Here is a 10,943-nt window from a genome sequence, read left to right as displayed (position 1 = left end):
CACTAGAGCAAAGCCAAATGAACTATCACTGAACCATCGGTCCAGCAGCAGGGCGAGACGCTGCGTCGGGAAAACGGCTCCTCAATGGAAACTGGGAAAGAACAGGACTCACCTGCTGCAGACCAGGCTCCAGAGGTGGAGTTCGTCCAGAGGCGGAGTCTGTCCAGAGGTGGAGTCTGTCCAGAGGTGGAGTCCGTCCAGAGGTGGAGTCTCTCCAGAGGTGGAGTCTGTCCAGAGGTGGAGTCCGTCCAGAGGTGGAGTCTCTCCAGAGGTGGAGTCTGTCCAGAGGTGGAGTCCGTCCAGAGGTGGAGTCTGTCCAGAGGTGGAGTCTGTCCAGAGGTGGAGTCTGTCCAGAGGTGGAGTCCGTCCAGAGGTGGAGTTCCTCCAGAGGAAACAACACTGAGACCCCAGCTGAGGCGTCACTGATGCTGCTGGGGAAGCTAGCTAACTACCATTAGCCCCAAAGCCATGAAGTCAGAGGGAGTTTGTGAAAACTCCCATAATGCAACAGCTTCAGTTTCACTGCATTTATCTCAGAGCCTTGTGGAACACCATTCAACTCAGGTTCCACTGAGTTCACGTTCATTTTTTGATATTTGGCTGTATTTCACACCACAAACATTCATTAGAACTGAAGTCATTTTCAGTAGTAATTTTTAAAATTTGTTTAAATGTTACCAAAAAGTTTTTTTCTTTGTTTTTCCTTTATTTTTATTTATTTTTTTACTATGTTACTGGTTTCGATCCAATCTACTCCAAAATTTATTTATTTATTTTTTAACACCGGCTGTGTGTATCTTAACTGTCAGATTATTCATCTGTCAGACTCAGTATTAAACCAGCGTGACTGATTTATTGATGTTAGTAGATGAGCCCTCCAGTTCAGTCCTGTAACGTTTGGTCTGACAGTCTGATCACACAGCTGGGAATTCAGGGATTTACCAGTTGGCTAAAATCCCATTTCCCAGTTGAGATTGTTCACTAACAACACGCAGTTAAGTGTTCAGTTTGATCAAAAATGTGGAAAAACGACACGGTTATCACGTAAAAACAAAGCAACTGTTAGCTAACGGCTCAGGCAGCTAGCTACGTTAGCTTAACTTCGCACCACATACCTGATTATAAATGACTTTTCCTCATGTAGATCCGGACGTGTTGAGTCCCATTTCGCTGCCGTTCATGAACGCACCGTCAAACTGGTTACGGTAATCTGCTGGAGGACGGAGGAGTCGGTCCTCTGGAGACGCTTTAATAGAGATGAAGAAAGTGTGGCAACATTCATGAGAGGGGGGTGGTGGGGGGCAGTGTGGGGGGGTAAAGGAGGAGGAAGCAGAAAGCGGGATTCTAATTATTGTCTGTGAGTGAAGGGAGGAGGAGGAGGAGGAGGAGGAGGAGGAGGGAAATCAATGGAGGGCAGATGAAGAGGGAGGAGAATGAAAAGTGACAGAGGCGATGATGACGGCATGAAGCGAGGCTTTGATTGGCCGCTCTGCAAACAAACCGCCGCGACACACACACCTGTAAATTATTTACAGGCCGAGCGCCAGGCCTCTTCATTACTGTCACACACTGATGGAGCTGTTTATGGGGGCGGAGGCGGCGTCACCTCCTCGCCGTCTGATCGTATGAAGACGGACTTTAAATCCACGAAGCGCAGAGCGCCGATCGATGAGTGAATCAGGCACTTTCAGTTGTTGTTCGTCTTCGATCATGCGCTGTGGTTAAACGTCTCACGTTCCTCAGTTTTTCAACAACTTCACGTCCATGACAGACGTTTGAAAAGATTCTACCCAGAGTTCATGTCCCTCAAATCCAGCCTGGTTCTGAGTTTCCCTTCAGTGAGAGCTAATGAGAACAAGCCGTTTCTGCGTCTGGACCTTTCCATGCCAATGAGCTGTTTGGCCACGCCCCTCTGTTTTTTGATAGCATTTACAAGGAGAAAAAAACTTGTGAAAAGATCTATTTATGCAGCAAGAGATTTTTTCAAATCTAGAAATAAGCCTAACCATCTTAAATTTCTCCTGATTGGAGGGAATGAGACGTGTTGACTGAAACCAAGATGAATGAACCTGGTTGGATTTAGTTTTTCTGCAGTGCGCCATCAGGGGGCGGGGCTTTTTCCCCTCATGATGTCACGAAGGGAACATCTCTGAACGGCCTGTTTGAGCTCACGTTCCAGAAAAAGTGGGAGGAGGCTGTGAGGGAGACGACAGACTGTCTTCACTGCTGGAGGACATCGGGACGGACGACCGCAGTGACGTTTGGACAACATGGCGCCTTTAAACCAGCTTCTGTCAGGTTACAGGATTCATGTCGTCCACTTCCTGCCAGGTCTGGATTCATGTTTTCACCTCCCGATCGGCGTCTCGTCTCGTCGTCCCTCTCTCTCGTCTCCTCAGCGTCCTGAGCTCTGAGTCTCTGTCGTCTCTACCGAAGGTTCCGTTTACGCAACATTTTAATAGAAAGTGAAAAGTTTCAGAAATGCTGCGTTTTTCCTCATTTTCAATGACAGTTGTAGGGATTTAAAAAGCTGCACTTAATCCTGTTTCTACAGAGTCGGAGTCGGAGTCGGAATATTTTCAGTAAATTGTACCGTCTCCCGTTTCCATGGAGACAGATTCATACTATTTTGTAAAAGGTGCATTTTCTCCTGTTCCCATGGAGATCGATTTCGGACATTTTCAAAAAGTTGCATTTTGTCCTGTTTCCATGGAGACAGATTTTTAGCATTTTTAACAATATGGATTTTCTCCAGTTTACATGGAGATGAATTAAGCACATTTTCTCCCGTTACCATGGAGACGGAGTGCTTTCATAAAGTTCCACTATAGAAGCCATTTTCACAAACTTGTGTTTTCTGTTTTCATTCTGAAACGTTGTGTAAAGGAACCTCTGGGTGAAGTTTGTCTTCCTGTCCTCCTGTCCTCCGTCCAGCTGGACGTCTGAAACCGGAGAAGAAGAACGGAGCCGAGCCGAGCGCCTGTCCTCACACCGTCTCTTTATTGGGACAGACAGCAGCTACAGTGGGACTGGGGAGGCGTCCGTCACGGGACCCCATCCTGACGGGGGACTTCCTCCCGTCCCGCCGTGCACGGCGCGCCTCACACACCTCCGTGCACGGCGCGCCGCACACACCGCCGTGCACGGCACGCCTCACACACCGCCGTGCTCACATCTAGATCAACGTCTTCAGCTTTTATTTTTTAAAACATTTCCTACACAGAACGACGGTCTTGTTGAAACCATGCAACACAGAGTCCGCTGCAGGTCTGTCCATGCATTCAGAGCGTCCGGTCCGCCGCCGGTCCTCACAGCCTCTCGATGTCCCGGTACTTCTTCCTCAGCATGGACACCTGGTCCCGGAACAGGACCGGGTCCAGCCTCATCTGGGAGTGCAGCAGCGGCATGAAGCCCAGCCAGCGGGCGAAGGCGTTCATGCAGCTCTGGCGCTGGGCGAAGTGGTCCGGGTCGGCCCAGCGGGACGCCTTGGAGCCCTGGAGGGGGGAGAACCGCAGGGGCACAGGGTCTGACTGAGAACCTGGAGAACCTGAGGGTTCTGTCTGACAGCACAGAACAGCGTAGATTCTGACTGGAATAAGAGATTGAAGGAATACAATAGAAAATCAAACCAAAACTTCTGAGTCTGATGGTCAAAGTTTCTCAAAACGTCTCTCTCTCCACCTCTTCTGTGCTAAATGCCGATCTGCTGCTGCTCGAAGCGAGGTAAGAAATCAGGGATTGAGAGGGGTGTGTGTGTGTGTGTGTGTGTGTGTGTGTGTGTGTGTGTGTGGGTCTCAGTTTGCTGTGCTGCCTTCACAATTAAGACATTAATCACTGAGTCCATAGTGCCGAGTCATCGTCCTGCCTGTGGTCAGGTCATCAATCAGAGGCTGACACACACACACACACACACACACACACACACACACACACACACACACACAGGTCAGAGCTCTGAGCAGCCAGTCGACTCTTCATCGTCTCCATTACAGGAAGAATCCGTTTCACTGATTCTCTGCTGAACAAACAGGTGGAGGTCTGGACCTGCGTCCGTCTGCCGGCCTGTTTCATCCTCCCGAGGGTCACAAGCAGCCGGGGTCAAAGGTCGAGAGTTAATTCACCCATTTCAGGAGGGCAGCGCTGGATATTTCATTTCTTTATAGAGCAGCAGAGTGCGAGTCAAGCGACAGCACTGGTTTTGAGTTCAGATTTTAGAATTTATTTTTTAAAAATGTCAATTTCTCAGCAGCCTGAAAAGGATTTTAACAAATTTCCCAGTTTATTTTTGGTTATTTGTTCATATAAACAATATTACCGATCCACTCAAAAGGCCAAAAAAAAAAAAAAAAAGTGTGATTATAGTCTGGAGAACACGGTGAAACACTGAGCATCTGTGGAATTTCCATTAAAGAGACCAATCAAGAAAATTCTGCTCCAAAAACCAGCAGCCTGCAGAACGTAACCAGTCCGTGGTAATTATTTTGAAAGGACATTGTAATTTCTGTGAGTCTGCATTGAGTTTTATTTTGAAAAACGCTTCACTTCAACAAGGGCGGCTTAACTAGTTTTTTTTTTATCAATTTATTTTCTATCATGCACAGTTAAATCCTCGTTACAGCATCTTTAAACACCGATTTTCCAGTCTGTGGAAAGACTATGTGGCTAAAAACTAAGGATCGACCAATTATCAGCCGATATTGGGCATTTTTGTAATTATCGGTATCTGCCTTTTTTTCCACCAACAGCCGATAAGATGAATGTATTTAAAAACGTGCTCTTTGGATCATATATACATCCGTCTCTCTCTCTGCCTGAGGTCACTCCTCTGCGCTGCGGAACAATGTCCCTCCCACAGCAAAAAATATTAATTTTTACTGCAAAATGAATATCGGTTCGACATAGGACGGTTTTCATAAGTACCAATAATCGGCATCGGCCCTAAAAAAGCCATATCGGTCGATCCTTACTAAAAACTGGGAACAACAAACGTTTGGGAACCGTTCACCAGAAGCACAACATCTTCAGCAGAAATGGCGGCCATCTTGGAAAATGGCTGACATTTAGGAATTCTAAGTGCCAGTTTGGGGGATTTTATTTATTTGTTTCAGTGCCTGTGATTGGTCGGGCCGCCGCCTCACCTGGACCATCATGGTCTCCTTGTACTGCTTCTTCTGCGTCACCTTGATGGGCGGCTGCTTGGTGACGGCCGCCACCAGGAAGTTCATGAGGATGTCCTCGCAGTTGGCCATGCGGTCCACCGAGGCCCGCAGGCCGGCCGGGACCCAGCGCGTGAACAGGAAGTGGTAGTATCTGGAAACGGAGAGCGCCCTGTCACTGTCAGCCCCGGCGCCGCAACACACACACACACACACACACACACACACACACACTTCCCCGTCTCGTTCTTCCTGCTTTGGCGTCGGAGTCTAAATAACAACGGTACTAAAGAGGCACATTAAACGTCCCGGCCGGCTGTTTATCTGCTTGACAGGACGCTCGCCGTCCCTCCGGAGAGCGCCGCCGCCGCCGCTCTGGCTTCAATTTGCCGCTCCGCTTCAGACTCCAGCTCGCCATCTTTTACTTCCTGTCCGTGTTTCTGACAGTCGCTTTATGAGATAACAGAGCGGAGGGGAGAGATTGGATTACCCCATTTTCTTTTCTATTAGCGCCGGAACAAGTGAAACGGAGCCGAGAGGCGGCGTTCAACGCGGAGGAGGAAGGAAGAGGTGCTTCAGAGACGTCTGGATTACAAGAACAACTTCCTGTTTTCACGCTTCTGAAACTTTACAGTGGATCCAAACGAGGAAGCATTGGGCTGTTTTCTTTGGAGCCGTTTGAACAACGTTTTTGAGAGAAAACTGAAAACTGTAGTGTTTACAGTCTGTTTCCATGACAACGGGGCTGTGCATCTGCTACTCTGGCTTATGTTGTGTAATTAATTTTATTTATTTATTTATTTTTTTTCCAGATGGCCAGGGCCGTCACACTCTGACTCCCACCTTTCTTTTTTCTGAACATCTGGGACTGAACACGATCAAAAGAATCACTGATCAGGAATTTATGACTCACGGATAATAATGAAAATCCCGTAAATACTAATAAATTCAACGTAATGCAGGTTTGATGATAAAAATACAGCCAGTGGACTCACTATCAGACGACTCGTTACACTCGGAGTCTCTGAAAACAACAAACCCGTCTGAGCCACATTTTGATCTTCCTCTCAGCGCGGGATGTGTGGATTATAAAGGATGGTTGAACTGTTGGGATTTTCAGTCTAATCCAGGGTTCTGCAACCTTGATGACCAAAAGAGCCATTTTAGTGACTTTCAGCCAAGTCAACTTGTTCAGGAGCCATAAAGAACATTTAACCTTTTCAATGAGGCGAATGCAGCTCATCAAGTTATATAGTTTTAATTCACAAACAAAAACTGTATCTTCTGATACATTCATGAAGTTTTCACTACAGTTCAGAATAGCGAACCTTTGAACACATTTAACCAATTTTCTTACCTGATTTTAACAGTTTTGTGCCTCTTAAGCTTTTTGTGTTGACAGTGTGGGAGTGTAGCTGTTTCAGCCGTTTCACCTTCTTTTCATCAGTTTTGCATGTTTTTTTCAACAATGTTTAATTATTTTTCTTGTAAATATCTAGAAAATTCCCATTTTTAAGCTGCTCTATCTTCCTTTTTCTCATTTCTTGTGGTTTAAGCTATTTTTCCAAATTTTAAGTACCTTTTTTTTTATACCGTTTGAACCAACATTGGCAAATCATTTTCAATAGTCCTGCGGTGTGTAACTATAACAAAGTGTCTTAAGTGTTTATTCACATTCCATGTTGTGAAGACTCCATGGAGCCGCTACAGAGGGACTGAAGAGCCACATGTGGCTCCAGAGCCGCAGGTTGAACACCCCTGCTCCAGACATTCCTTGGGTTGACTGTGTCGCATTTCACTCTATATAAATAATCCTCCATGCTGACGTGTTTCTCGTTCCCAAATCAGAAACTTAGGCAGAACATAATCTTTCATTAATGAAAATAAGGGAGTGAGACATGGAACTGTGACGTGGTCACTCTTCTCCTCATGTTATCGAACAGTAAAAGTACCGGTACCTGTGGTAGAAAGCGGCTCCCGTCAGGACCATGGAGTAGTCGTTGGTCCACTTGGACGTGTAGCCCCAGCGGGACCTGGAGCCGTCCCAGTAGTGGCTCCGAGCCGGGTAGCCCACGATCCGCTCCGGGAAGCTCCGCCACACAGTGAAGGCGAAATCCACCTGGAGGAGCCACGGGACAGATGGAGGCGGGGCAGTGGTTAGGACCGTCTCACCTGGGCTCTGGTCTCATGGTCGGACCAGCACAGACGAGAAGAGACCAACAAAGACCACCATGGACCAACAGTAACCAAACTTCAAGAGCAAAACCAGCTCAACACTGTCAGTCCGGCTGCTGCTGCTGCTGCTGGACTGTAGAACTGCTAGAGGAACAGTCTGGACTGAAGGAGCTGATCCTGGGTCAGACTGTCAGAGGGTTTAGAAGACGTCCTGTTGTTGGTATTGATGGGGTCAGAGGTCAGAGTTCAACATGTGTTGATAATCCTCACAGCAGTGTGTGTTTGCTGTGTGTAGAGTCGTCAACACACTGAGAGGACCACACACTGAATTTGTCTTTGTCTTTATTTTTATGTCTGCTGGTGAAGTAATCTAGGAGTAATCTGATGTTACTTTTTTATTGAAGTCATAAGAGTACTTTAGTGATGACATTTTTTGACAAGTAACTTGTAATTGTACCAGATTACATTTTTAAAGTAACCAAAAACTGTGCCAGAACTGAGGGTCTCTGGGTAAAACAAGCCTGATTAGTTTTGGAGATGCGTTTCCATGACAACAGTGCTCAGAACCATTGAAAATGCTCTGTCTCCATGGAATCGGGGAAAAAACATGATTTTTCTGAAACGTCGTGGTGAACAGCTGCTCTGCATGTGCTCAGTGGACGGACTTCTGATTTCCTGCTGCAGAGCTTCGATCTGCCGCTCTGAACGCCGTCCGGATCGTCCGCCTCTGTCCTACTTCCTGCCCGAGAGACGCCACATCTCTGAACTCTCAGATGATTCACGGATCGGAGCCGAGTCGATGTCGACAGCGTCGCGATTCCAGCTTTCTAAACTTTTACGATGCTTTACGGCGCGGCACAAGGAGGAGGACCGTAAAGCGGCTCGCTAACCCGCCGCTCTAATTGCCCTCTGAACACGGCGGAGCGGATTTATGGAGAGGAGACGGAATATGTCAAGTGAGCGGCGTGGCTTAATGAGCGCGGCCGTGCCCGGCTCATCATGACACCGTCTCGGCTCATTGAACACATGATTGTTCCATGAAGGGAGGTTAGAGGAGCGGCGGCCGGCAGGAAGCTCTGGTCTGTCGGCGAGCGGCCGGGCGAGCGGCGGCATGGCGCCCTGAGGAAGACATTCTCAATATGCTTCAAGTGGAAACAGAACTCTTTCCTGTTCACATGACAAAGCTGCTCAGAGCAACTGAAAATGCAACTTTTTGGGAAAAGTTCCAAAGTGAAAGTTTCCAGAGGACAAAGTGTCCTCCGTCCGTCTGATTGTCTCTTCCGTCTATCTCTTCCGTCCTTCTGTCCATTGCTACCATCCATCTCACCCCTCTACCACTCTCTCCCATCTATCCATCTGTCTCTTCTTCCGTCTGTCCCTCCGTCTGTCCAACTGTCTCTACCATCCGTCTCTTCCGTCCTTCTAAGTTGTTTTCTAGGAAGTAAAATTCCGTAACTCTCTTCATGAGCCCTGGTCTGCCCCACCCTCCTCTGCCTCCGCCTCTCCAGAGCGCCGGTCTCTTCCAGATGTGGCAGTAATCCTCTCTGAACATGTGGACTCTCGGCATTCAGGCCGAGCCGCCGTGCCGACGTCTCCACCCTCCAAACTTTCTGTCAGGAGAGCTGGAAGCAATCAGAAGCTCCGTCAGGACGGATCCACGCCCCGCAGACGACGCTGGGTGAGAGCGGCCATCACTCAGACGATGTCGAGCTGGACGCCACTGCCGGCCGTCGCCAATAAACCTCCATCAAGGCCGCAGAGACTCCAGAAACGTCTTGGTGACTGCAGTCAGACGGCGGCGGCTTCACGGCCGGCAAAATAATACCAGCAGACTGAAGAGGCTCGACGTAACGGCTCAGAACGGCGACACGTTAACGCCCAGTGTCAGCAGAGATCTGTGGAGGGATTGACCCGCCGCTCCGCGGATCAATTCCAGCCCGGCAGGATCCATCAGTATGTATGAGGAGCTCACACACCGCCGGGCTTCCATCACTTCTGAGGACCGTTCAGACGACGCTCCTTCCTTTAAAGCAGAAATCATCACTCTAACTTTCAAATAAACATTCCTCTCTAGATTTAATGGATTGAGAAGCTCCAAATGTACACAACCATCGCCATGACAACGGTGAAACACACACAGAAACTGGTCCACCGCCCTCACACACACACACACACACACACTCTGGTCTGAAAAGTTTTACACAGCGTTTCAGATGAAGAGTTTTCTTCCAGAAAGGTTTCAGTTTCACATGACAATGTTTTGAAAACAACATCTGCTTCCATGGAAAAGGCAGAAACACTGAGACCGGGACCAGGACCAGGACCAGGACCAGGACTGGGAGAATATGGACCGGGACCGGGACTGGGGCCAAAACCAGTCTGTATGATCAGTTCAACAGGGAAGCACACAGCAAGTGGAAACCAGCAGCACAGTTGTGACAACAACACCCAAAAATGTTCTGCAGAAAAGTTTCCAGAAGGGGAATTAATGATCTTCCTGCGAGATGCTTCTGGTTGCAATATTTAAAGAGAAAGGTTACATCCATCCATCTTCTGCTCCAGCAGCCAACAGGACCGCACTGCCTCCATGAAACTCCGGCTGGAAGGCGTCCCACACTCTCTGGATCCAGCTATTTTATGTTGGAGCGTTTGTTTTCAACCATTTCATTATTTTAGTGCTCCTGAGAGCCATGAAGTTCAGGAGGTTTTTCTTCTTCTTACCCTTCAAACCTGACCTGAAACATCCCAACATGGGGCGTTATGGAGGGAAAACAAAGACTGGCTCACTTAGGGATGTGCCGATACCGTCCGTCTGAAGGATGAGTCCCGATACCAGGACTAGCCTTTAGCTACCAACAGATCCCAAGAACTGATACCAGGACTAGCCTTTAGCTACCAACAGATCCCAAGAACTGATACCAGGACTGACCTTTAGCTACCAACAGATCCCAAGAACTGATACCAAGACTAGCCTTTAGCTTCTTGCCCATACCGGGCACTGATAACTTTAGCTATATGCTGATATCAAATACTAACCTGAGGCTACTTGCTGATACCAAGTACCAATAAGAGGACTAACCTTTAGCTAACTGCAGACAGAGCACATGCAGCACGATTTCCACCATTTCTTGAATAATTGTCACATATTCATGGCCGGTCGAGGAGCTCCCACGGACTCACCTCATTGGTGGAGAGGACGGAGTCTTCGTCCAGGCTCAGGACGCCGTCGGTCTGGATGGCGTCGTGGGGGTAAAAACGACTGCTCATCGTCTGGGGAGACAAACGGAGACGAGAGGGCGTCACTATGTTCACGGTAAACGTCAGAAAACACGATGGAACTGCGATACGGGGAGGGGGTTGCTCCACCTCCAGCTGCATCTCCATTGATCAACTCCCTTGTTTAATAACTTTTCTGTGAGTCTTTATCAATCTGGCGGCAGGTGCAGCGGACCCTGATCCATTAGCTTAAAGATGGCAACTGCTGCTGACGCTACTGACTCGTAATTAAAGCCAGACAAATGTGGTGGAGAACTGATGCATCATGGTCCGACCAAGATAAACACTTTGTTTAGGTGCAATAGAGTCAGTTCACTTCAGAAACAAGCTGCTGGA

At 48.1% G+C, this 10,943-nt stretch overlaps 1 protein-coding gene across 1 annotated transcript in view; it reads right to left on the bottom strand.

Moving 5' to 3' along the window:
• Window positions 1-3,308: 3,308 nt before the first annotated feature.
• Window positions 3,309-10,943, bottom strand: part of LOC115401935 (exostosin-1) — a 216,966-nt gene continuing 209,331 nt past the window's right edge. The window contains exons 9-12 of the mRNA XM_030110323.1: window positions 10,512-10,601; window positions 7,115-7,275; window positions 5,139-5,310; window positions 3,309-3,494 (exon numbers count right to left, since the gene is read on the bottom strand). Of these exons, the coding sequence (XP_029966183.1) occupies window positions 3,309-3,494; window positions 5,139-5,310; window positions 7,115-7,275; window positions 10,512-10,601 (609 nt within the window). The remainder of the gene's footprint in view (window positions 3,495-5,138; window positions 5,311-7,114; window positions 7,276-10,511; window positions 10,602-10,943) is intronic.

The sequence above is a fragment of the Salarias fasciatus genome, chromosome 15, assembly GCF_902148845.1.
Source record: "Salarias fasciatus chromosome 15, fSalaFa1.1, whole genome shotgun sequence".
NCBI classification, from domain to species: Eukaryota; Metazoa; Chordata; class Actinopteri; order Blenniiformes; family Blenniidae; genus Salarias; species Salarias fasciatus.
The sequence above is the reverse complement of the archived record's forward strand: the minus strand, read 5'-3'. Positions and strand labels throughout refer to the sequence as shown.